Source organism: Rattus norvegicus, chromosome 11, assembly GCF_021556685.1.
Source record: "Rattus norvegicus strain SHRSP/BbbUtx chromosome 11, alternate assembly SHRSP_T2T, whole genome shotgun sequence".
Taxonomy (NCBI): Eukaryota; Metazoa; Chordata; class Mammalia; order Rodentia; family Muridae; genus Rattus; species Rattus norvegicus.
In genome coordinates this window covers 93,806,563-93,833,002 of record NC_141544.1, presented here as the reverse complement: position 1 = coordinate 93,833,002, position 26,440 = coordinate 93,806,563, and the positions used below count along the sequence as shown (strand labels likewise).

Here is a 26,440-nt window from a genome sequence, read left to right as displayed (position 1 = left end):
GTCCTCCCTCAGATGAAGGAAAACCACCAGTCAGAGGTGATAGATGATACAGTTGGATGGACTTGGGGACAGGTTGGGGTGGTGGTGGAATACGAGTCCACTCGTGGGGAAGCACTGCTTGATTCTGGGAAGCGCAAGCTAGGTTCCTGACCCTGGGAACTGAAGGAAGAGGAGAGACCTCAGAAGGGAAATAGGAATACAGCCAGAGTGAAAGGAAGGAGGTGCTGTGGGTCCTAGGTAGGGGAGGATCGGTATCCTTTTCAAAGACGAGCCCTCATCCTACAGCGGCCCATCCGGCTCACCACTGGTACAGGCCCGAGGCTCAGCCTCTACCCTTCACTAGCCCGAGGCTCTGGTCTTGGGATGGACACCACCTCCAGGGGTGGCCGCAAGGAGTGTGTGTGGGGGTGTCGAGGCCCGCCTCTCCTCCCCCTCTTTGCGCCCCCTGGTTCCTCCCTTCCCCCTACTCACTCCGCTCCCCCCTCCTCCAGTCCCTCCCTCCTCCCCTGCCGGGTCCCAGCCTGTCCCCCTCCCCCACTCGCGATCCGGCCGCTGCTGCTGGGCCGGACCCCCCGGGCTCAGCCGGGCTCCTTGTGGAGCCGCCGCCGCGCCCCGTTTGCTGAAGAGGAGGCCCCGGGCCGGGACGCCTGGCGCGGGCATAAAACGGGCCAGAGCCGGCGCCTAGGGCACTAGAGTGGCGTACGGCCCGGGTCAGCGCCCCTCCGCCCGCTCTCTCCCGCCCCGCCCGGCCGGGAGCGGACTAGGCGACTGCGAGACGAGCCCCTCGCCACTGCCCCCCTCCTGGCCCCGGCCCCCTCTTGCCGGCCCGCCTCCGGTCCGGCCCTACTCCCTCTCCTGCTCCCTCCTCCCGCCCGCCTCCCCAGCTGTCTGCTCCGCGTCATGCCGAGCCTCCCGGCCCCGCCGGCCCCTCGGCTGCTCCTCGGGCTGCTGCTGCTCGGCTCGCGGCCGGCCGGTGGCACTGGCCCTGAGGCCCCCGCACTGCCCATCCGTTCCGAGAAGGAGCCACTGCCTGTCCGGGGAGCGGCAGGTAGGTGGGCGCCAGGGGGAGACGCGGGAGGGGAGAGTCTGGCTCGGGCAAGTCTACATCCACAGGGAGAGGGCCCCGGGCGCAGGTGGCTTCGCGCAGCGGGAGGGTGGGTGGGGAAAGCAGAGGCGGCGAGGTGCGCGGTGCCAGGGGACCAAGGGCCTGGTGGGCAGAGCCCGGAGTAGGCATTACGGCAGGAGCAACCGGACAGCGGCCGCCAGCCAAGCCCGTCCCCGCAGGCTGCTCCTTCGGCGGGAAGGTCTATGCCTTGGACGAGACGTGGCACCCGGACCTGGGGGAGCCTTTTGGGGTGATGCGCTGTGTGCTGTGCGCCTGCGAAGCGGTGAGTGGATATCGCAGCTGCTCGTCCTACCCTAGAGGGTAGCGGAACGCTGGCGTCCTATGCCGTAGTAGACTCAGAGATGCTCTGGGGAAGGCTGGTTCGCAAATCAGAGGAAACCCCTTTCAAGTCTGCGGTGTTGACAGTTATTGATCGCCCACAATGTGACTGGCTTTTAGCCAACTTTCCCCCTCCCGTTACAGCTTTGCTAGATAAATGGCATTATTAGCTCTACTTTGCAGACAGGGACGCCAACGCTAGAGGAGTTAAGAAACTTGTCCAGGGCCATGTAACTTGTAAATAGCAGAGTCGACCGACTCCAGCAGAGTGTCTAACCCTGGGGTCTGATGGTTGCATTCTCTTAATTTTCCTATGTTCTCTGCCATCAGCCTCAGTGGGCTCGCCGTGGGAGGGGCCCTGGCAGGGTCAGCTGCAAGAACATCAAACCTCAGTGCCCCACCCTGGCCTGCAGGCAGCCGCGCCAGCTGCCAGGACACTGCTGCCAGACCTGCCCGCAGGGTGAGGCCGCTGTGCCCCGAGTTAGGGAGGGTGGAAGGCTCTAACACTAGGTCCTGTGCCGCTTGGATCGCGGAGGAGGAGTGGTCCTCCTTGTACCTTGCTGAAGCCGGTGGTCTCATTCCTTATCCCGGATGCAGAGCGCAGCAATCTAGATCCACAGCCGGCTGGCCTGGTCTTCGAGTATCCAAGGGACCCAGAGCATCGCAGTTATAGCGATCGAGGGGAACCCGGCACTGGGGAGCGGACACGTGGTGATGGCCACACGGGTAGGCTGGGACGGAGGTGGGCCTGATGAAATTTGAGTTCCCAGCAAGGCTGACAGTGCTCAGGACAATCTTTTCTTCTCGAAGACTTTGTGGCGTTGCTGACTGGACCGAGGACGCAGGCGGTAGCTCGTGCTCGAGTCTCTTTGCTGCGCTCAAGTTTACGCTTCTCTATCTCCTACCAGCGGTGAGACAAGGGAAAGGGGAAAGACCAGGAGTTGTAAAGGGGGCAAGAAAGAGGAGCCTGTAGGTTATAGATCCAGTCTCACTGGACCTCTCTTCACAGGCTGGACCGTCCCAGCAGGGTTCGGTTCACAGACCCCACAGGCAACATCCTGTTTGAACACCCTGCTGCCCCCACCCAAGATGGCCTGGTGAGATGATGCCATTTAAGAGTGCTTATCCAAAACGGGCACTTGCCGAGAGCATGCTTTGCATTGCCTCCTTTGGTTCTCACAACAGCCCAGTGGGAGAAAGGCCCTGACATTATGATGCCCATTTTACAGAGGAGGGAACTGAGGCTCAGAATAGCAGAATGTGATTTGTTCAAGGTCATTGGCTAGTAAGTGGTAAGCCAGGACTTAACATTAAGGCTCCTGGGTCCTTCTTAGAGGGTCTGGGGTCCCCCTTCCATACTCCTTCCTCATTAGGCCTGGGTCTTTTAGCTGGCTTGTTCTGCATACTTACGGTAGACTTTCTTCCCTCTTCTCTCTAGGTCTGTGGGGTGTGGCGGGCAGTGCCTCGGCTGTCTGTGAGGCTCCTGAGGGCAGAGCAGCTGCGTGTTGCCCTTGTGACACCCACTCACCCTTCAGAAGAAGTCTGGGGGCCTCTCATTTGGCAGGGTGCTCTCACTGCAGGTAGGGGGGGGGAGTGAGCAGTTCTTAGATGTCAAGAGCTGCACCTTCAATAGCCCAGGGGTCGGTGGACTGAAGAGAGGATTTCTCATGGCTGTCATGGTCCTCCACTCCCCAGAGACCTTCAGTGCCATCCTGACCCTGGAGGACCCACTGCAGCGGGGTGTCGGGGGCATAGCCCTGCTCACTCTCAGTGACACAGAAGATGCCTTACATTTTTTGCTGCTCTTCCGGGGTCTGCTGGGAGGTGAGTAATGGGGAAGATGTACGTACATGAGGGTGTTAGGGAGGGTGCTCACCTCTCAGAAATGCTCACACAAGCGGCACTTGCAGGACTAGCTCACGTCCCCTTGAAGCTTCAGATTCTCCACCAGGGACAGCTACTTCGAGAGCTCCAGGCCAATGCCTCAGCTCAGGTAAGGGAAGGCCTGCATCTCGTTGCTACTTCCTCTGACCTCTTGCTGTTGCCCACCACATTCTGCTCTGCTCACAGGAGCCAGGTTTTGCTGAGGTGCTGCCCAGCCTTACAGACCAAGAGATGGACTGGTTGGTGCTGGGGGAGCTGCAGATGGTCCTAGAGAAGATGGGTGGGCCAGAGCTACGCATCAGCGGGTATATCACGACCAGGCAGAGCTGTGATGGTGAGGAAGGGCGGGGCCTGGCACTGTGGTACAAGTAACTCAGAGGCACGAACATGTGCTAAAGAAGAGGCCAAATAGATACGAGAGAGTTCTTGGGGACCTGGGTGTGGGCAAACCTGTTGCCACCTGTCTTGTCCCCTGCAGTCCTTCAAAGCGTCCTCTGTGGGGCTGATGCCTTGATCCCAGTCCAGACGGGTGCTGCTGGCTCAGCCAGCTTCATACTGCTAGGAAATGGCTCCCTTATCTATCAGGTAAAAGTCAGCAGCTGTAGGGGACAGGGAGGCCAGCAGGGCAGGGCCTTGACCTGCAGGGGGAAAGGCCCTAGGTCTTGGCTGTCAATCCAATTGCCCTCCCCCAACCTTGCCCACCAGGTACAAGTGATAGGTACAGGTAGCGAGGTGGTGGCCATGACGCTGGAGACCAAGCCTCAGCGGAAGAACCAGCGCACTGTCCTGTGCCACATGGCTGGACTCCAGCTGGGAGGACACATGGTGAGGGCTCCAGGCAGAGTTGTGCCAGGGCTGCCAAAACATGGGCTGCGGGAAGCCAGGTTGGTTGAGCAGAGGTGTGTAGTACTGTTCACCCGCTCGTTGGTTCTCTCGGCGAGTCCTTTGTTCATTTGACACGTTTTAGTAAGCCTTAGGCTGGAACCCTTGTTCTCGGCAAGCTAACAGTTAAATAGGGAGCGCCACTCCTGGGAACAGCGAGATAGCCTGTGCGATAGTACTAACCGTGCCTTTGGTGTCTTTCTGTCAGGCATGAATGTGGTTGGCTTCTTTATGTACCGTGACTTTCGCAGTACCCTTTGATAGATGCGAAGCGAAGGCTCGCAGACGAGTAACTCTTCAAGGGTTGTGGTGTGTCTAGGATGTGGCACAGGAGGGCCTTGACACTCGACCTGCAAAGTTCTTGTCCAGTGTTGAGGAAGGATACATGTGCAGTGCAGGCATAAAACATGGAAAGCCCTTGGACCTGAAAGTGAGAGGGGTCATCCTTTTCTGACTCCTAGGCTGTGGGTGTCTGCTCTGGGCTGGGTGCCCGAGGGGCTCACATGCTGCTACAGAATGAGTTGTTCCTGAATATTGGTACCAAGGACTTCCCAGACGGAGAGCTTCGGGGGCACGTGACTGCCCTATGCTACAGCGGGCACAGTGCCCACTACGACAGTGAGTGCCTCACGGTCTACCTGCCTTTCTGCGTCCTCTGAACTTCCATCCGAGCATCTAAAGAATTAGCCAGAGAACCAGAGCCTCCTGTGTCCTGCTCTGTCTGATCTCTGGTTGGCATTTAGAGAGGTGGGGATGCATAGGCTGATGCTGTTGCCCAACCCTCCCTGTTGTCCTTGTGCAAGGAATCTAAGACTTGCTGCTCCCCAGGCCCTAGGTCTGTGGTAGGGTAGAATGGGATTAAGAGCACAATCTCATGTGTCATCTTGCATCTGTTTGGACTTAGGATTGCCTGTGCCTCTGGCAGGGGCACTAGTACTGCCCCCTGTGCGGAGTCAGGCAGCAGGACATGCCTGGCTGTCCTTGGATACACATTGCCACTTACACTATGAGGTTCTATTGGCTGGGCTTGGTGGCTCAGAGCAAGGAACTGTCACTGCTCATCTCCTCGGGCCTCCTGGGATGCCAGGGCCCCAGCGACTGCTGAAGGGATTCTATGGCTCAGAGGTAAGAGCATGGAGAGAGGAGGAAGCTTGGAAAATTTCTGCTGTTTTAGCTTGGAGGGCTGTGTGGGCTGTGGTTGTGGCAGAGAGGACAGGCATGGCCATGGGTGTCCGACAGGCCTAGGTGTAAATCTGACTCAGCCTTTACTATGCATTTTCTCTTGTGTCCTCTGTCCTAAACGATTCTCAGGATAGAGGTCCCAAGCCATTGAGGAGTAGGTAGGGGCTGGAGAGATGGCTCAGTGGTTAAGAGCACTGATTGCTCTTCCAGAGGTCCTGAGTTCAAATCCCAGCAAACACATGGTGGCTCACAACCATCTGCAATGAGATCTAATGCCCTCTTCTGGTGTGTTTGAAGATAGCTACTGTGTACTTGTATATAATGAATAAATAAATCTTTAAAAAACAAAAAAAGAAGTAGGTAGGATGGACCACAGCACTCTTTAGTGCTGCTCTAGACTGGTAGTCAGAGAGACCTAGCCTCAAGGCTATTCTCCCTTGAGAAAAGGCCTTAATCACTTGGGTCTGTTTCTTTACCTGAAAATTGGAGACCAGGGGCTTAGTCCCAAAGTGCACCGTGGGGCTGGAGAGGTGGCTCAGTAATGTGGCTGCCCTTCTGGAGGACCCATTTCAGGTCCTAGCACCCACTTGGTAGCCCATAACCATCTGTAACTCCAGTTGTAGGGGATCCAATGCCCTCTTCTGGCCTCTACCGGCACCAGGCAAAAATACTAGCACACATAAGTAAAATGATGTAAGTAAAAAGCGCTTTGTTTCTGCTCTGTGCGTGATCTGTCTGCAGGCTCAGGGTGTGGTAAAAGATCTAGAGCCCGTGCTGCTGCGGCACCTGACACAGGGCACCGCCTCCCTGCTTATCACCACCAAGAGTAACCCTAGAGGAGAGCTACGCGGGCAGGTATGTGAGGATGGTGCAGCTGCTCGTACTTTCTGATCTCTAAGGTGGTAGTGTTCAATTCTTGTCAGTGATTAAGTATGAAGCCACACAGCTGCATACCACCCCGGCTTTGCAGCTGGGATGAGTCCTGAAGGGAAGGGAAGAGTCTCCTCCTGGGCACTTCTGTCAACAGCCAACAGTGGTTGACAGAGACAGGAAGGAGAACCCCAGCCAGCCCCAGCTTCCTTCTCTGCCCAGGTGCACATTGCCAGTCAGTGTGAGGTGGGAGGCCTGCGCCTGGCCTCAGAAGGAGTGCGGATGTCCTTGGCTCCAAATGGAGAGGCAGCTACATCACCCATGCTGCCTGCTGGGCCCGGCCCTGAAGCCCCCGTACCAGCCAAACACGGCAGCTCTGGGAGACCCCGAGATCCTAACACATGTTTCTTCGAGGGGCAGCAGCGTCCCCACGGGGCTCGCTGGGCACCCAACTATGACCCACTCTGCTCCCTCTGCACCTGCCAGGTAGGATGGCTGGGTAACATACTGTTGGCTACAGGGTCTGGGGCAAGGGGCCCGACATACCTTCAAAGCCTTGGCCCCTCTCTACAGAGACGGACAGTGATCTGTGATCCTGTAGTATGCCCACCACCAAGCTGTCCCCACCCGGTGCAGGCACTGGACCAGTGCTGTCCCGTGTGTCCAGGTGAATGTCCTGCAGGGGAGGAAAGGTAGAGGAGGGGTATCCATGGGAAAGGAGTGTTCTAGGGAGGGAAGCAGGGACCACCCTCTGCCTCACCCTTTCTTTGCCTTCACAGAGAAACAACGCAGTAGAGACCTTCCCAGCCTACCAAATCTGGAGCCAGGAGAGGGTAAGTGAGGGTGGTGTATCCAGGGATGGGAAGATCCAAAGAAGCCATTGGGTTGGAGCAAGAGGGCAACAGAGTTTGTGTACAGGGGAGGCTGAGGTGTACTAACTCGAAGCGTATCTGGTAGTCATCTTTAGTGTCTATTGGCTCTTGGCTTAGGCTAGTGTGGACCTAGTTGGTAAGACCAATCCTAATGGCAGCTGGGGACTCTTCCCTACCAGGCTGCTATTTTGATGGTGACCGGAGCTGGAGGGCAGCGGGTACCCGATGGCACCCCGTTGTGCCCCCCTTTGGCCTAATTAAGTGTGCTGTCTGCACCTGCAAGGTATGGCTGCCTGATCTTCTCTGGGATAGTAACCCAGTCAGTCGGGTGTGCAGATAGAGGTTGGGGCTTCCTTGATGAGGAGGTCTCAGGATGGTATTGCGAGGGGCAGTCCCTTGGCTTTTGAGAACAGCTTTCCTGTCGGAGGGGGTAAAAAGCTGACAGGTCCAAGTGTTGGCTGTGCCAGCTGACTGGGTTCACATGGCCTTCGGTGATGACTTCTGAACTTTCCCCAAGCTCCCCATTCCTCCTGTGTGTGCAAATATGGCAATCTATGTATGATACAATGAGGATTGGATTCAGATACAGGGCAAACTCAGGCCTCTGAGCACTGACCCACACATATATCTGACTTGAGGTGGGGGAAGGAGAGGAAAAGCAGTGTGAAGTTTGCCTGACACCCTCTCTTAATGGGTGCCTACAGGGGGCCACCGGAGAGGTGCACTGTGAGAAGGTGCAGTGTCCTCGCCTCGCCTGTGCTCAGCCTGTCCGTGCCAACCCCACCGACTGCTGCAAACAGTGCCCAGGTGAGAGCCTGGTCATTGAGGCCTCACTCTTGGGGTTGGGTAGGCCCTGACCTGTGTTTGGGGGAGGAGTGCATGATGGGGATTGAAAGGAGTTTCTCAGATACTTCTCAGTCACTGAGCACTGCTTATGTCCACCCGGAGCTAGTGCCTTAAAAACAGTGGGAAGGACATGCATTTATGCTGTGAGGTGGTTGGGGTTCCAGTTCTATCAACCTAGCTGTCCATCTATCCATCCATCTATCCATCCATCCATCCATCCATCCATCCACCCATAGTCATTTATCTACTCCATCTGTAATCCATCCATTTATTCACTCATTCATCCCCCACCTATCCATCTACATTATCACGTATCAAGAACCAGAAACTACTAGGCAACAGGAATCCAAAACGAAGTTAAAGCTATTTGACCCTTATGGTTTAATTTTGTCTTTTCTTTCCCCAGTAGGGTCAGGGACTCATGCCAAGCTGGGAGACCCCATGCAGGCTGATGGGCCTCGGGGTTGTCGCTTTGCTGGGCAGTGGTTCCCAGAGAATCAGAGCTGGCACCCATCAGTGCCCCCCTTTGGGGAGATGAGCTGTATTACCTGCAGATGTGGGGTGAGTGAGGGACTTGTGTGATGTGGGCAGCAGTGCCTGGCCTAGGGTAGGGAAATCTTCTCAGGGAGAGTCCTGGAGGTGGCTTTTCCTGAAGAGGCTGAGGACTACAGTGTCCTGTGAGGAACCTCAGTATCTCTCCATCCTGCACCAGGCAGGGGTACCCCACTGTGAGCGGGACGATTGCTCGCCGCCACTATCCTGCGGCTCAGGGAAGGAGAGTCGATGCTGTTCCCACTGTACAGCCCAAAGGTGTAAGTGAAGGAAGCAGTGATGGCCGTGGGTCGGCCGGATGACCCTGGGAGGGGAGGCTGCCCCATGGAGGTAGGAATTATGAGTCTGGTTCATAAGTGCAACCCCAGCCCACCTCTTCAGGCTTCTCACTTACTGTCATTTCTTTACAAATGGGACTGCTGAAGCTCAGAGGAATTAGGCAATTCAGGTGGTGTATGCTGCCTTGCTTGGACAATTTGGTCCTTTCTGGGACTGGAGCAGAGATGTTCTGCCTGCCCTCCCATCCCCCCATGTCTTCCTCCAGGCCACCCTGTTCCCTATCTCCTTCAACATTCACTCCCTTCTGTCTTCACCAGCCTCTGAGACTAGAACCCTTCCCGAGCTGGAGAAAGAAGCTCAACGCTCCTAGGAAGCATCCAGAAGCACATGACCAAGAGGATGGGCCTGAACTGGGAGAAGGAGTGGTGCTGAGGACCCTGATTCTCCTGCGGGAACCCAGTGCCTTCCGTGCCTCTGTTCTGCTTCTTCTCCTCCCCCACTACCTCTGGGAACCACGATTCTACAAGGGGAAAGACTGCTGGGTCAGACCAAGGCCATATCCACGCGAACTCCTGCCCTGTTTTCTTTTGGCCTCTGTCCCAGAAGCTTAACTCTTTTCTTCTGTACAAAACACCACCGGCTTATTGGGATTCTTTAATTTATCCTCACTCAGCACTAAGGGTTCCCTCACACCATTCCTGCTGCCCCTGAGCTGAGCAGAGTCATTATTAGAGATTTTTGTATTTATTAAAACATCTTTTTTTTTTCAGCCTTTGGGTTTGAGGTAGGCTCTCTGTGGCCAGGGCCATGAGTGGGCGCCAGTAGAGTGAGATCTAACAGACCTAAATAAGAGAGGAGCCCTGGGCCCCAGAGTCTTTCTGACCTGGGAGCTCGAAGGGGCTTAGGGAATGGGATGGCTAGTTGGACGGCATATCTAGGTTCCATAAAGAGGATTGGGACTGTTCACAAAAGGGGGTAGAGCGGCAAGAGCCCTGGTAGCCTCAAGTTGAGTTACCCGTAGCTGGCATTCTTGCTGACGATGTCCGTTCATGCCAGAATGAAACCAAAGTGCTCCCAGTCTCTATTTTTTTTTTCTTTGTCTAAAGCAAGTTACACATTTTCTTCCCTGAAACGTTGTTCGTTGACCAGGTAAGGGCAATCCTATATTCACATTGAACTGGGATCAGCCCTGATTTAGTTAAGACCAAGCTCATCATGAGAAAAAGTGCTATGGTGGGCAGAATAGCAGGAGACCCCCTCCCCTTGTCTTTTCCCATCTCCCCTCATCCCTGCTGGTTCCCAGGAACCAGACATTTCTTCAGGCCCCATGGCTCTAGAGAAACAAGGGCAATATGTTAGAAATCACACACACACACACACATACACACACACACACACACACACACACACACACTTATAAATAATGCCAGATAAATCTGATAGTGTGGAGGCCTGCTGTTCACTTTAGGCCTTCCTGTTGAAAGTGTAGCCAACAGTCACCATCTTGGCCTTTTAAGGCTCCAGGTCTATGTGGTTCTGCAGTTACTTCACCGAGATGCTCACTCCCATGTGTCCTGCTTCCTTTGTGGAAAACAGGTTGCATCACAGGAAGCAACCATGGCCCATTCACTGCGCAGCCTGGCACCTGGCCAGTGTTTATTAGGAAAAGCACTCTGCTTACTGTGGAATTTCTGGAGCGTGGCTGCTATGAGGGTGGCAATGGGTTTTGTTGCATTTGCCAGGATGTATGTGGAGGAGCTCGGCTGTGAACTTCGTGGCAGTGACGGGGATAGCTGGTCAGGGCTAGCCTTTACTGTCGTACTAAGAGGTGCAGACAGGGATGAACCAGGGATGAGGGCCAGATAGGGTTGAGAAGGCAAAAGGAGCCAGAATGGGTTCCCACATTGGCAGAGCATGAGGTGTGCCATGGTGGGAGATAAGGTTTTACCCACCATACTGTCCTTAGCAGGGAGGGAGCTATGAGCTAGGTAAGGATGACCCTTAGGCAGCTTGGTGACAGGGCTCATCCTTGACTTTAGCTTCAGAGCCCCAGAAGGGCTTTAGAGCAGACTCTAAGTGTCAGCAGAGCAAATGTGTGAACAGAATGGGCCAGGCAGGAGCCCCTGGAATACCTTTCCCATCCTAGACAGCATTTCAGCCGAAGCCAGACAGTCCTAGGTTCTTCCCTTAATAGGAGAAGTGGGATAATGACCTATGAAACCAGTCCTGTGTGTGGTCTCTTCAAAGTCCTTTATCCAGAGACCTCAAGAGGGCACCCCATGCACTCCCCTTTAATCCGCTAGAGGCAACAGGGAGCAAAACTAAAAGCAACAACAACAGCCAAACAACAAAACAAAACAAAAGAACAAGAAACCTAAAACAACAAAAACCACGGAGAGGTGATTTTCTTGGGCAGGGTCACAATGTCTTTGAACACTCATTAGTATAACATCATATGGTCCCTTAAGCTAGGGCCAGGAAGGCCTTCCACACTCTTAAGGGTTTGACTGGACTCCCGAATTCTCCAGCACTAGACAGGGAGCACACAGGCTGTTGGATAGACGAGGTGGTTTTGATAATCCTTGCTTTTCAAAGAGAAAACTCATGTATAGTTCTACTCTGCCGCGTTCTATTTGAACTCCAGTGACATTCTTTATTACTTTACATTTTTTAAATATGCAGAACCCGGATCTTGGCACATCAGGCCACAGACAGCCACTGTTCTGGGACTTCGTTAATGGTGGGGCTGCGGCTAAGTTGCCTGTGAATCATTTATGGCAGTGACTAAGAAGGTCCATTTTCTTTTTTTCTTTTTTATCAGATAGTCTTTTTTTTTCTTTTTTTCGGAGCTGGGGACCGAACCCAGGGCCTTGCGCTTGCCTAGCAAGCGCTCTACTGCTGAGCTAAATCCCCAACCCCAGATAGTCTTTTATTTAAATATTTTCTTGTTGCTTCTTAACTAGCTGGGCACTCCACCGCACCGCTGTTGATGTCATGAGGGTGGCGGCCATCCACATTGCAGCCCACAGACTGTGCAGTACCCAGGATCTCCTTGATAGTTCCAGAAAGTTCTCTGGCCAAAGACTGGTGTCTCATCTGCCCTGCAATGTTGACAATCTCATCAAAAGTGATGTTTCCACTGTGTTTAATGTTTTTCTGCTTCTTCCTGTCTCTTGGTGGCTCCTTGAGGGCTTTGATGATCAGGGCAGAGGCAGAGGGCACCACCTCAATCTGGGCCTGTCTGTTCTGGATGGTCAGTTTCACTGTAATCCTGAGGCCTTTCCAGTCACCGGTAGTCTTGGCGATGTCATCACCAACTTTTTTGGGAGACAGACGCAGAGGACCGATCTTAGGGGCCAAGGCGGATGTGGCGCGGACCTCGTCTCTGGTGCACCTCAAGTACACGACTTTGATCTCGTTGGGCGGCATGGCGGAGGTGGCTGGTGTCGGATGAACCTGGATTCGGGACGACTGAAGAAAGTTGCACCATTGCCTCCTCCGAACCGAAAGCCGAAAAGCCCATTTCAAACTGTAGTTATGGATGTCTGAAAGTGTCATTGATTGATCAACACGGAGGGAGGGGTAGACATATGGGGATCCAGGGGCCCAGGGTGACCGCTCTCCTTTGAAGACAGGCACTCAGCCATTAGCAAAGCCTGCACTCCAAAGATGGGTTGGTTTGTCTTAAAAACTTTTTGAAGTAACTGATGGCATCTTGCTCCTTAGTCTTTTGTAAAAAGAATGGAAAGTAGAAAAAAACAAAGGCAAGCCGGTCATGGGAGTACGGTGCAGGTCTGTAATCCCAGTGCTTGGGGGTAGAGGCAGGAGGATCAGGCACTTGAGGCTGTCTTGGTGCACAGTGGGTTCAGGGTAGTCTGGGCTACTATGACCATGTCTGAATACAGCAGAACAAGAACACAGAAGCAGGTGACACAAGGACAGAGGCAAGAAGAAGAAGTCATCTCATAATCGCAGAGTGGAAGTGTTTGTCTGAGGGTTTGAAGGCATTTCAACCTGATAGCTTTGAGGCCACAAGAGACCTTGTATGAAGAAGCACGTAGAATACACAGACTAAGAATGGGCTGCTGGAGACAGTGTTACAGGTGGCAAAAGGGAGGTCTGTTAGGACCTATAGCATGATCAGAGAGCTCTGAGAATGGAGCCCCTACGCATGGGTGTTTTCACTACACAGTAGGCACCAAGGTTGCTACTGCTCATCATAAGGAGAGCTCACTATGGGCTGGGGAGATGGCTCAGTGGTTAAGAACACTGACTGTTCTTCCAGAGCTCCTGAGTTCAATTCCCAGAAACCGCATGGTGGCTCACAACCATTTGTAATGAGGTCTGATGCCCTCTTCTGGTCTGTCTGGAACAGCTCACTGTGCATCTGTATCACTGTGATAACGAAGGTAGTTCTCCCGGGGTGAAGCTCATCCCTTGCCCTCCGGATGTGCTGACTACTGGGGCTTCCCCAGTGAGAGAAACTTGACTGTACAGTTTGTGGTAGTGGGGGTGTTCACACCCTCTCCTTTAAAAATCGTTGTGAATAATTATAATAAAATAACATTTATAAAAGCTATAAAATAATTATAAACACAAATGTGTAAGAAAGAAGTATTACTCCAAACCACAATACCAGCTGTCTGGAAGAAAATAAAAACAAAACTAAAACCGCTGTTTTTGGGGGCCAATGAGATGGCTCAGTGGGTGAAGACACTTGCTATGCAGACCTGACTTTCATTTCCAGGACCCACACAGCGGAAGGAGAGAACTGACTCCACAAAGTTGCCCTCTGGTTTCTTTTTTTTCTTTTCTTTTCTTTTTCTTTTCTTTTTTTTTTTGGAGCTGAGGACCGAACCCAGGGCCTTGCGCTTGCCAGGCAAGCGCTCTACCACTGAGCTAAATCCCCAACCCCTTTGCTCTCTGGTTTCTTTTATTTATTTATTTATTTATTTATTTATTTATTTATTTATTTATTCATTCATTCATTCATTTATTTATTATAAGTACACTATAGCTGTCTTCAGACACACCAGAAGAGGGCATCGGATCTCTTTACAGATGGTTGTGAGCCACCATGTGGTTGGTGGGATTTGAACTCAGGACCTCTGGAAGAGCAGTCGGGGCTCTTAACCACTGAGCCATCTCTCCAGCCCCTGCTCTCTGGTTTCTTGTTGTGGCTCTCTTCCATGCACGCGTGTACACATGCCCATGTACATGCACACATACAAGTTCACACACACAAGTTCACACACCAAGCACACATACACACACACACACACACACACACACACACACACACACACATAGATACAGGTATTTACACATAAGCACTCACACACACATACACACATAAGCACACACATGTAGTCTACTACATCTACTACTGCTGAAGTTAAACATTATTATTATTATTATTATTATTTTTTTTTTTTTCGTTCTTTTTTTCGGAGCTGGGGACCGAACCCAGGGCCTTGCGCTTCCTAGGTAAGCGCTCTACCACTGAGCTAAATCCCCAGCCCCTATTATTTTTTTTAAATCAGTGCTTATTTAACGTTTCAGTTAAAACATCTAGTTGTCTGACCTCACTCTCTCAGTCCCTGTCCTAACAGCCTTCTGGTCCTCACTTGTGAGGAAGCTGTCAAACACCTGGCCAGGCACAAAACCTGGAAGCTGGAAGAAGTCTTCATGTGACGGTCTCAGAGAGAGCATGGCAAATTGGCTTTCAGTTTGCAATTTTTAGCAAGTTGACTAGTGACCACCAGTGGAATCACAGCTCCCCTCTGACAAGTACTGATGGTTGTTTGTCCTTCTGTGGACAGTAGAGGTGGCCCAAGGTGCTGTGGGTCTCGGCTGTTCTTTGAGGGGAGGGGCTGGAATGGGTTGCTGTGGATCCAGTTTCTTCTGGTCTACTCACCTTGGCCAGCCAGGCTTACTGCTGTGAGACTCTGGGGGTTCTCTTCCTCTGTTGAAGGCATGCTGTTGAGGTCCTTGGTTTGTTTGGTGACAGAGACCCCCACGCTCACACGTTAGAGGAAAGAGCAGAACACCATGAAGGCAGCAGGTGCCAAGGCAAGAGGAACTGTCTGGCGGTTCTGCATGGAGCTCTCAAAGGAGCAGGAAGAAGGGGGAAGGACTGGGAAGAAATCCTGCCAAGTATGTGTTCTTCCAGCCCAGCAGCTGGTAGGCCTCATGCGTCCAGCAAGGCTGGGGAAAAGCACATGAGTCAGGAACAGGTGGCTGTGGCCGTGACTCTCCACACACATAGCAAGAACAGCCTGGAAATGGCATCTGCAGTCGGCTGTTGCTGGTGGCCCTCCCTACCTTTGAACATGGTGGCCCGGCTCCCCAAGAAGATCCAACTCTGAAAGAAGTTGAGGGAAGCCACCTTTTCCTACATGAATATAAGAAAGAAGTCAAGAAATTATTCTTTACAATTTAAACCTTCTGCCAGGCATGACGACAGACATCTTTAATCCTAGTACTCTGCAGGCAGAGGTAAGAGAACTTTGGTGAGTTCGAGGCCAGCCTGGTCTACTTAGCAAGTTACATAGTGAGACACTGTCTTAAACAAACAAACCAACCTTCTCTCATCTTTTCTGCCTTCTACTCTGGCCATCAGAAACAAATCATTATACTACTGTATATTTTTTTTTTAAAGATTTATTCATTTATTATATATGAGTACACTGTAGCTGTCTTCAGACACACCAGAAGAGGGGATCGGATCTCTTTACAGATGGTTGTGAGCCACCATGTGGTTGCTGGGAATTGAACTCAGGACCTCTGGAAGAGTAGTCGGGTGCTCTTAACCACTGAGCCATCTCTCCAGCCCCATATACTACTGTATATTGAAGAGAGAGTTGGAACAGGGGCAGGCTAGGAAGCTGCAGAGAAAGGAGGCAGGAAGGGATTTTACTATTTATCGCAACGTTATTAAATATCACATCTAAAGACCTAGCAATTACATGCAAGGCGTACAAAATGATACCCAGGGCATAGTTTCGTTTGGTTACTCTATCCCATGGGCATCGGGGTCCACTCTAGAGACACCCAGTAGGTGTGTCCAGTGCATCGAGAACAGAAAGGTGTAAGCCCACACTGTTTGCACTGTGATGTTTCAAAGGCACCGCTGTGCATCTCAGCCATTTGAAGAGCAAATGGTGATTCTGAAGTCTGGAAGTCTGTGCCGTTGACGAGCTCCCACAGATTGGGACCTGTATACTATGAGCAACTGAGGTGTACACAGACCTCACTTTACGTTGTCACCAGAAGCCGCCACACCGCCAAGGTCTCATGGAGGCTTAACCGTACAACTAACACGCTGCCTCTTTATTTTTAAAATATTTTATTTATATGTGTGGATATGGGTATATGTACGTGTGTGTGCAGGTGCTCATGGAGGCCAGAAAGCATGTCAGATCCTAAATTAGTTACTTCTTTATTGCTGCGATAAAATACCACGACCAAGGCCTCTTATAAAAGTGAGCGTTTCAGCTCCAAAAAAAAAGAAAAGAAAAAAAAAAAAAGTGAGCTTTTGTCTTAGAGTATCTACTGCTGTGAAAAGACACCGTGATCACGATAATTCTTATAAAATGTTTAGTTGGGACTGGCTTACAGTTTCAGAGATTCATCCATTATCATCATGGCGGAAACACGCAGGCAGACACGGTGTTGGAGAAGGAGCTGAGAGTTCTGTATTCAGATCCACAGGCAGCAGAAGGAGACTGTGCCAATAGGCCTATCTTGATACATATATGTAACTTCAAAGCCTGCCCCTCTAGTGAAACTCTTTCTCTCACAAGGCCACACATACTCCAACATGGTTGCGCTTCCTAACAGGGTCATTCCCTATGGGCCCAGCACCCAACCATATGAGTCTACGGGAGCTACTCCTGTTCAAGCCACCACACAGTTTAATTGGCTACAGTTCCTTAGACTCCAGAGGGTTAGAGTCCATGAGTAAAACATGGTATAGGAACAGCTAAGAGCTCACTCACGTCATTGACATCTCGAACCTGTCCAAAGTGAGACACCTCCTCCATCAAGGCCACTTCCTCCTAATCCTTCCTAGACATTTCCACCCACTGGGGACCAAGTATCCAAAACTGTGAGTTTACGGGCACCATTCTCATTCAGGTTACCTGAGGAGGGAGTTGCAGGCAGTGTAACCTCCCAACACAGGGGCTGTGAGTTCAGCTCAGGTCCTCCTCGAGAGTAGGAAATGTTCTAATTGCTGAACCACCTCTCGAGCCCTACAGCTAATGTTTGCTGAGCGTCTCGTGCGACTATGCGGCATCTGAGGTGCTGAAGAGTTAACGTGGATTGTGATTGAACAAGCAAACAAAACCGGTGGCATCCTGCACATGTGGAATATTTGGGTAGAGTTTTGCTGTGTGCCCAGGTTGGCCTTGAACTCATTACTATCCCGTCTTTGCTTGCTTGATTCCTTTCTTTTTATTTTGGGACACTATCAGATAAGTGATATAATTCCCAGCCCTCATATAGAAGTTATAACCTAGTGAGAAATGGAAGTAAAACAAAAAGGTGTTATCTGTCTGTCCATCTGTCTGTCCGTCTGTCTGTCCGTCTGTTCATCTGTCTGTCTGTCTTCTTTGTTTTTCAAGGCATGGTTTCTTTGTGTAGCCCTGGCTGTCCTGGAACTCACTCAGTAGACTAGGCCGTCCTCGAACTCATAGAGATCTGTCTCCCTCTGCGTTTCGAGCATTCAGATTAAAGGTGTGCCCCACCACCCGGCAGCTTTCCATTTTTATAACAAAGTAGCTGAGATAATCAATTGATTTAAAAGAAGGAGACATTTATCTTGGCTATGGTTTTACACATTTTAGTCCATGATCACTCCACCTTGTTGCTTTGTGCCTTGATGTGCAATACATCAGGGCGGGAGTGTGTGGTAGAAAAGGCTGGCTCACTGACAGAACCTAAGGGCACGATCCTGACGATTTCTTCCTGGGCCCTGCTTCCTAAAGGCTCCAGTTCCTCCCAATAGTGGCTTTAAAATATGAACCTTTTGGGGGCATTTCTAACCCGAGCTATAGCAATGAACATGATGAAATGTGGTAAACGTATAGCAATGAACGCAGAATGTCGTGTGTAGACGACATGGTTCTGTTGGGGGATGAGCAGATGGGAAACTGACAGCTGGAGGGCAGGGCGGGCTGCTCGGTATGACTTTAAAAAGATAGCTTGGCCAAGTATGGTGGCACATGCTTTAATTCCAGCATGAGGAAGCTGAGGCAGGAGGATGAAGAGTTCAAAGCAAGAGAGCCTGGTGGTCAGTGCGTTTAATTCCAGAACTAGGAAGGCAGAGGCAGGTACATATTTGTGAATTTGAGGTCAGTCTGGTCTACAAAGTAAGTTCCAGGCCAGCTAACACTACATAGTGAGACTCTGTCTCCAAACAACCCCCAGGCCCCCCCCCCAAAAAAAAGAAGGGAAACCTCTTGTAAGGTCTCTGTGATGAGAGAATTATGATGCAAACACACACAAGAGGCCAAAATTCAACCTTAATCATGAACAGGATGAAGAGGTCTCCAGGCTGGCAGACAGTGCAGGATGGCCTTTGACATTCAGTGAAGCATCTTGCCACAGATAACATAGTATCTGGAAACAGAGGGGGAAGGTTACCATGAAACAAAGGGAACAGAAGAATGATGGGGAGAAGGCACCTGGTCACCACATCCTGAAAGGATGGACACATATGCACACACACACACACACACACACACACACACACACACACACACACACACACACGCACGCACGCGTGGGTGGGGCACACACACCAGATGCTGAAGGATAAAAGGTGCCTTAGTTCTTCCCCATTGTCTGTAGCAGCTGTAGCAGTTTGCCCTCCTAGGGAAGCAGAGAGCCTACCTGAGTGAGGCCTGACACCCCTTCTTCTGATCCTCCCTGCCAGGTTCCAGAAAATCTAAATCCTCCCTTTGGTAAAAAATGTTACTGCACCTGCTGGCTGATTCCTGGAATTCGTTAGAAACACTTTTCCTTCAGAAACTGGGAGATGGGAGTTTTAAAACAGCTATTGACTGGTTATGATATTAAACGAAAACCATTCAGTAAAAATAATCTGTTAGTCAACAAGTGTACATGATCACTGCCAGATCCTGCTCCCGTTTGAAGATAGGGGCAGAGAAAGGAATGGGTGGGGAAGGGAAATGAACCAGGGAACCGGAGCCTCGCCTCTAGGCTTCAAGGCGGGGACATCCACAAGGATGGGTTATTTACCTTCCAGGGCTCCAGGGGAGAAATGTGTGTCCCCCACATCTGTGCACTTGCCTGGTTTAGCGGGCACTCTGCCATTTAGACATCTGATTCACATCAACTGTGTTTTTCATGAGTTTTCGACTTTTTTTTTTTTTAAAAGCAAGGCTGACATCATTGTGAAGGAGACTTTCTCAAAAGTTCCAACCAAGGTGTTGTTGGAAGTACATCAGGGAGGAGCTTCGGAGATAGCTGCTTGACGGCCCTCTCCTTCAGCGGACAGGCTTGCCTACTAGGCGTGAAAGAAATAAGGTACTTTCATCCGATCCTAAACTTGCTGGCCCATCGTTAGAAATGAGATTCTAGAATTCGGATGTGTATAGGATGAGGAAAATTTTAAGTTAGTTATTTAATACAATTAAAACAGTAACAGTACTTACCTGGCAGGGGAGATACCATGATCACGAAGGTGGTTTTCCCAGGGCGAGGCTTATCCATTGCACTCCGGATGTGCTGACCCCTGCGATTTCCCCAAATGCGGGAAACTCGACTGCATAATTTGTGGTAGTGGGGGACTGCGTTCGCGCTCTCCCCTGAAAAAAAAAAAAAAAAAAAAAACAGTAACAGAGTGATTTAAGCACTGTTCACCTTTGATTTTTGTCCTAATATTTTTTTCCCCGAAGATTAATGTACTGTAGTTTACTTCGAAATGTTTGGCAACATTTTTAGTGAATTGTGGTTTTATTTTTAGTGAACCGGTGCAGGGTCTTGTGCATAGTTGGTCTGGTCTCAATCCTGTGATCCTCCTGCATCAGCCTCCTATGGAACCCTGGGAGTACAGATGTGTGCCGTCACTCCTGACTATGTTTTTTAATTTTTATTTATTTATTTTTAATATTTATTTATTTATTATATGTAAGTACACTGTAGCTGTCTCCATACACACCAGAAGAGGGCATCAGATTCCATTACAGATGGCTGTGAGCCACCGTGTGGTTGCTGGGATTCGAACTCAGGGCCTCTGGAGAGCAGTCAGCGCTCTTAACCACTGAGCCATCTCTCCAGCCCCTGACTATGCTTTTTAATTTTAATAGTATTCAATTAAAGTAGAAATTTAGTTAAAAATTCAAATAAACGATACAACCAAATCAAGCCAAAAATTCTTTTATTTTTAACATTTTTATTGGTTATTTTATTTATTAGATTTCAAATGTTATCCCCCTTCTCAGTTTCCCCTCCACAAACCTCCTATCCCGTCCCCCATCTCCCCTGCCTCTATGACGGTGCTCCCAGAATATAAGGTTTGTATTAGGGTTTACTAAAGGAACAGAATTGATAGGATGAATATGTATGTGTGTGACACACACACACACACATATACATATATACATACACACAGATATTAATTAATTAATTAATTTCAGAAAAGCCAAAAACATAGCAGCTTTTCAGTCCAGGAGTCTGGCTGTTTCTGTAGTCCCAACCTGGTGCTAGAGTTATGGAGGAGTCCTGGAGATCTTCAGGTTGTCAGTCTATGCTGTAATCCTGCAGAAGCAGGTAATACAGGGAAGGAATATCTCAGCAGCCAGATAGGGGAGCTTGCCTAAGAGTGAGAGCAAGCAGGCAGAAAAAAAAAGCTTAGCCGGGTGTGGTGGCACATGCCCTTAGCAACTTCAACATTTGCTTGGTGGTGGGGGCGCACACCTTTAATCCCAGCACTTGGGATGTGGAGGCAGGTGTATGACTATGGATTTGAGGCCAGCCTGGTCTGTAGAGTGAGTTCTAAGACAGCCAGGGCTATGCAGAGAGGCCCTGTCAAACCAAACCAAACCAAACCAAACCAAACCAAACCAAACCAAACCAAACCAAACCAAACCAAACCAAACCAAATGTAAAACTGAGATCTCCTTCTTCCAAGTTCTTTTATACAGGCTGCCATCACAAAGTGTGGCCCAAATTTAGGGTGGATTTTCCCACCTCAAATAATCTGGTCAAGAAACTCTCAAACAGGAGTGCCTAGCATCTTGGATCTTAGTTGACTTCAGATGTAGTCGTGATCATGGCCAAGTTAGTCATCAGAAGATCTTTTGAGATTTTTCCGTGAGCTTTGTTGAGTTTCCTGTGTGTTTATAGCTCACGTCTCTCCTTCCTATGCTGTATCCCTAACTGTGACAGGTATCACACAAGTTGCTATGGATGTTTGGAGTTTTAAGGGAGACGGCACTGGGTCTGCTGTTTTTACACACCTGAAAGAAGCCATACGGAGGAGCCAGGCACCATCTTTGTGGGGTAGACTTGCCCTTGGCTGATAGATAATGAGTAACTGCGTCTAGGATAAAGGGTGATAGAGCTCTGACACCAGAGAGAATCATCATCCAGGCAATACAGAGCCCTCAGGGGACAGCAAGCACCCAGCGTTTCTAAAGGGTGGCTGAGGTCAGAGATTCCACTCCTGGGGAGTAGGAGAAGCCAAGATCAGACCATGGCTGCCGGAAGCTGCATATTCTCTCCCTCTGTAGCTGTGATTACCTCAATTGTTTACAAACATACATATTAATTATGGTTGCCAAAGAGACTTGACTGCAAGTAGACCTTTTTCCGCTGTCATTGTTTTGTTTTGTTTTTGAGAAGGAAGGTATTTTGGGGAGGAAGAAACTCCTGAAAGACAAGAGCATCCTATCTCGTTAGCAATTCTTTTGTTTCCTGGACACTCATATACCTTTTCATTGAATTGCTTGTGAAAACGTCCCGCAAATACACAAATCTTGAATTGGCAGTGTTGGAATCCAGGAAATGCCTCACAAACCACACAAAAACACAGATCTCAGTCAGACAGGGACAGTTGACTGAGCATTCACTCCGGGACTGGTTGACCAGGGCCATGGTCTACATGCAGGAACTGAACCATGAACCTGAGTTAAGATCTTACAGGGTTTTAAAGCCCCAAATCCACAAACATCTGTGCCAAGTTACTCCACCAATCAGGATTTAGGGATATCGGATTTCCTCAGGAGCATGTGTTTGTTGTACACTTATCCTGCTCCCATTGGCTGGGGTATTTAACTGTGACAGGGGACTTGCCTTGTCTAGCATTCATGTCCTAACTTGCCAACCAGGATGTCAGTTACCCACGTGCATGTCTCTTTCTGCCAACGAGGATGTCAGTTCCCAGGAAGTTTTGGGGACTTTACTTGACCACTACTCAAAATGGAAGTCTTATTCCAAATAGTTTCTTATACTGGTGCAGGTGTCTCTTATGTTGGGGTCCATCCCAGGGACAGGTTTATAAAGGCGAATACCATAAAAGTTTATACATAGGGGCAGGGAGTGCTGCTGGATGATTGGTTTGGGACCAAGCTTATTGTGGGTAACAAAATAGGTCTATTGACTTCTACTGTGACTGGTTTCGAAGGGCATAGAACATCAGAATACATAACCGATCTCGGCATTCAAAAGTTTTCCAGTAACAACAGAAACATATGAGAAAATTTCCTTAAAATGACAGGCTAGCCAGGTAACAGTTACCTAGGCCTTAACATTTTACTTTGGCCAGTAAGAGCACCAGTGGAAGGGGAAGCCCTTGGTCCTGCCAAGACTGAACCCCAGTGAACGGGATTGTTGGAGGGGAGGGTGGTAATGGGGGGGGAGGATGGGGAGGGGAAGCCCATATAGAAGGGGAAGGAGAGGGGTTAGGTGGATGTTGGCCCGGAAACTGGGAAGGGGAATAACAATCGAAATGTATATAGGAAATACTCAAGTTAATAAAGATGGGGGAAAAAAAAAGATTATCAGAAGAGCACTGAGATGGGAAAGTTAGCAAATGCAATGAAAAAAAATTTTTACTTTGGCCATAACGTTTTATTTAGGCCTTACTATTTTACCTAGGCCTTAGGAAGCGGTTTAAGTAGGTGCTTTCTGGGTGGCTCTGACTTGAACAATCCTCTAGTTTCAGCCTCCCAAATGCTTAGATTATGAAAATGAGTTACCACACCTGACTTTGTTAAGGTTCAATAATATTCTACTACATGTACATGCCATATTCTCTTTATGAAATCTTCTCTTGATGGACATTTGGCTTGTTACCTCTTTATTTTTTGGTATTATAGATAAAATTGCTTTGAACATCGGTGTCCAAGTACATTTGAGTTTTCTACTCTCAATTCTTTGTGTACGCGTCTGTAAGTTATTGCAGGATAATACGGTAGATCCATGCCCAGCTTTGAAATTGATAGACAGTTTGGCTGTTAAAGTAGATTTTGTATTATATTTCTCGTTGCTATTGACATTTGTTTATGTGTACATGTGTGGGCCTGAGTGTTTGTGTTCTGTATGCTTCTGTATGCATGCCTTGTTTGCAGAGGCCGGTAGAGGGAGGCAGAGCCCCTGGAAATGGAGTTACAGATGGTCGTGAGCCACCTGATGTGGGTGCTGGGAACCAAACCTGGGGTCTTCTGCAAGAACAGCACGTGCTGTTACTCACTGAGCTGTCTCTGCAGCAACTTGGTATATTCGCTAGATAATTTTATTCTACTATAGTTCTTTCTTTCTTTCTTTCTTTCTTTCTTTCTTTCTTTCTTTCTTTCTTTCTTTCTTTCTGTAGTGCCATTTGTGTTTTTGAGAACCTAGATTGTCTCTAGAGTAGGTGTCATAGTCTAAGCTTTTGTTGCCAACTCACAGTGCCATGTAATATATCTCTCCAAAGTTCCTATCTTCTGTCGAAAGTCAGATAAAGAGTTTTGTGTCGATTCTGGTTTAACGTATTTGAAAGGGCCATTTCATGGGAGTGCTCTGCCTTTCCCATTGTATCATATCAAGGAGACATTAAAAAACTTATAAACATAAACTCAAACCTCTGAGAAGGAACCCAGGTGTGCGGGGGAAAAAGCCTCTGTTCCCTGGCATGTATTCTTGTGTGGATTGGCTTGATGCTACTTATATTCTAAGGCAATTTGGGCCCCCAAAACTGGTTGCTCCAGAGACGAGAGAGTCTGCAAGTAGACACGAGCTAAGTGACCCTGCCCCCAATTAATTAGGATTGATAAATAAAGGTGCCAGCCTGGAGAGATGGCTCAGCAGTTAAGAGCACCGACTGCTCTTCCAGGGGTCCTGAGTTCAAATCCCAGCAACCACACGGTGGTTCGCAACCATCTGTAATAAGACCTGATGCCCTCTTCTGGTGTGTCTGAAGACAGCTACAGTGTACTTGTATAAAATAAATAAATAAATTAAAAAAATAAAGATGCCAACGGTCAATAGCTGGGCAGAAGAGACATAGGTGGGGTTTAGGTTTCCTGGGCTTGGGACCAGGGGAGGCAGCTGCCCAGCTATTGTGCTGTTTAGGGCCCAGCTATTGTTTACAATGAGCTGTTTAGGGCTCATTGTAAATGTAAAGGCTGTGAGTGTGTCTCTCAGCTGGGAACTCAATAGCCAAAGGTGGGATAGAAACCCTGGGCCGGGATTTTTAAATATGAATACTACACATTCTTCTTTTCTTCCCCCCCTCCCCCAACTGAGCCAAATCCCCAACCCACAATACTACACATTCTTAATTTGCATCTGGGATGGGAACTATCATTTCCACCTCACATAGGGTGGGCAATTTTAATCACCACGCACTCAGTAACCTTCAACCATTGCCTTCTTTTTTTGGTAAGTGGCCAACACACGCACATCTGACTCAGCCACAGGTTCTAGAGATCATTTCATGTGTCCGAGAGTTCACAGAGTCAATGCTCAGTATCCATACTGCCCTGAGGAAGGATCCATAGGAACTGTTCAGTTCACGGCGTTTTCTACAAGTCTGAATTATTTTGTCCCAGGTCTGAGAGATTCTGTGTGGTATGGAGGATGGAGAACACAGTGTTTTCCATCCCATTAAAGGTTGCATAACTAAATAGAGTTTAGAAGAATTGGCAATGGTTGGAGGTTACCGAAAGTGTGGTGATCAAATATGAAGTCAGAATCAAATGCACAGAGAATGTGAGGAATCCGGCTCCCCTGTGTAATGTCATTGCTTCCCTGCAGGCTTGCTTTGAATACGTCCTGCGAGCGCTTTGCGCTGTGTGTGTTGAAATACAAGCAATGACAGTGAGCACTGCCTTTGACTCAGACTCGACACTGTGTTAAGATTTTGAGGGATTTTTATTTTTATTTTTTATTCTTTTGATTTTTTTTTTCGAGATAGGGTTTCTCTGTGTTGCCCTGACTGTTCTATAACTCATTCTGTAGACCAGGCTGGCCTTGAACTCACAGAGATTGGCCTGCCTCTGCCTCCTGAGTGCTGGGATTAAAGGTGTGCGTGCCACCAGCCGGTGCGTATATAGCTTTCTAATCTTATAGAAACACAATGGTTTAATTGTGAGAAACATAATTTTTAATATTTTCCTATTGTCAATTTTAGAATGAGAGTATAAATTAGTTTATCTTTGGATCGTATTGTATTAGAATGTGTGATTTTTTTTTTATAAATTGCTCTATGAACTGAGGATGTTGAGTTTCACACACACACACACACACACACACACACACACACACACACACACACATAATCAGACCTGGGCTAAGAGTGAGTTCCAGGGCAGCCAGGGCTACACAGAGAGACCTTGTCTCAAACAACAACAATGATGACAATGATAACAAGTACAAGCCCCTCAAAAAAAGAAACAAAACATCTTTCCATGAGTTTGGCTTGGGATTAGAACAGAATTTCCAACAATTTCTAAAAGTGCCCCTGCGCCTGCCTCCGCCATCTTTATTACATGTTTACGTGAAGTGGTGTTTTAGCCTTGACGTTGATTATAAAATCAAAGCAGTGACCTATTTTGGGAAACAGAGCAGAAGTCCTACGTCCTGTTCTGCCCACTATTGTTTGACTGCTGTTTTTTATAAACAATATTTTACAACTATTCATTGACAATTTCACGTATATATAATGTCTCTAGATCATGTCCACCACAAACCCTCCTCCTCCCTCCCTCCCTCCCCCTCCCTCTCCCTCCGTCCCAGGACACCCTTCTCCACCACTTCCCCTTTCCATTTTAATCTCCTATTCTTCCTTCTCCATTTTCTTCTGAATAATTTACCAAGTCCAATTGGTGCTGCCCGCATATGTACCGGCGTTGGATCACTGCTAGAACGTGGGCAGCCCACCAGTAGCCACACCTTCCTCTCTCCCAGAAGTCATGGATTTCTGATAGCTCCTTAGATAGGGGTGGAGCCTCGAGTGCAGGTCTCGCATCCAGGACTGGGGGTAACCATAGCTTCTATGAGTTACTGAGGACAGTGACCGTGTGGTCACATTACACAACACTTCTCACTTCCTTCAGTTTTTACGCTCTCTCTACTACTCTTCCTTGTTGAGGTTTGGTCTATTGTTATTATTGTAAAG

At 49.2% G+C, this 26,440-nt stretch overlaps 1 protein-coding gene, 1 non-coding gene and 1 pseudogene across 10 annotated transcripts; 2 read left to right on the top strand and 1 right to left on the bottom strand.

Moving 5' to 3' along the window:
• Positions 1-879: 879 nt before the first annotated feature.
• Positions 880-9,580, top strand: Chrd (chordin). Of its 8 annotated transcripts, none has more exons than NM_057134.1 (23): positions 880-1,048; positions 1,285-1,388; positions 1,775-1,904; positions 2,042-2,170; positions 2,255-2,354; positions 2,454-2,541; positions 2,883-3,024; positions 3,140-3,268; positions 3,355-3,437; positions 3,515-3,662; positions 3,807-3,913; positions 4,034-4,153; positions 4,672-4,828; positions 5,115-5,335; positions 6,134-6,247; positions 6,485-6,748; positions 6,836-6,929; positions 7,042-7,095; positions 7,314-7,417; positions 7,839-7,941; positions 8,387-8,541; positions 8,693-8,792; positions 9,129-9,580. In NM_057134.1, the coding sequence occupies exons 1-23, from the start codon at positions 901-903 to the stop codon at positions 9,179-9,181; spliced, it is 2,847 nt and encodes a 948-aa protein (NP_476475.1). In that variant the 5' UTR covers positions 880-900; the 3' UTR covers positions 9,182-9,580. The 8 variants fall into 8 exon arrangements, 7 of the variants coding, with proteins under 7 accessions (NP_476475.1, XP_087431393.1, XP_087431399.1 ...); XR_015632566.1 differs by having other exon boundaries at positions 887-1,048; positions 1,243-1,388; positions 4,034-4,212; XM_087575267.1 differs by having other exon boundaries at positions 887-1,048; positions 1,243-1,388.
• Positions 9,443-12,330, bottom strand: Rpl12l2 (ribosomal protein L12 like 2; annotated as a pseudogene). The gene has a single exon (XR_015633680.1). The product of XR_015633680.1 is annotated as a ribosomal protein L12 like 2 (transcript).
• Positions 12,331-19,485: 7,155 nt separating this feature from the next.
• On the top strand, positions 19,486-19,649 carry LOC120095751 (U1 spliceosomal RNA). Its single transcript, XR_015633844.1, has one exon. It is a non-coding gene; the product is annotated as a U1 spliceosomal RNA (small nuclear RNA).
• The last annotated feature ends 6,791 nt before the right edge of the window (positions 19,650-26,440 follow it).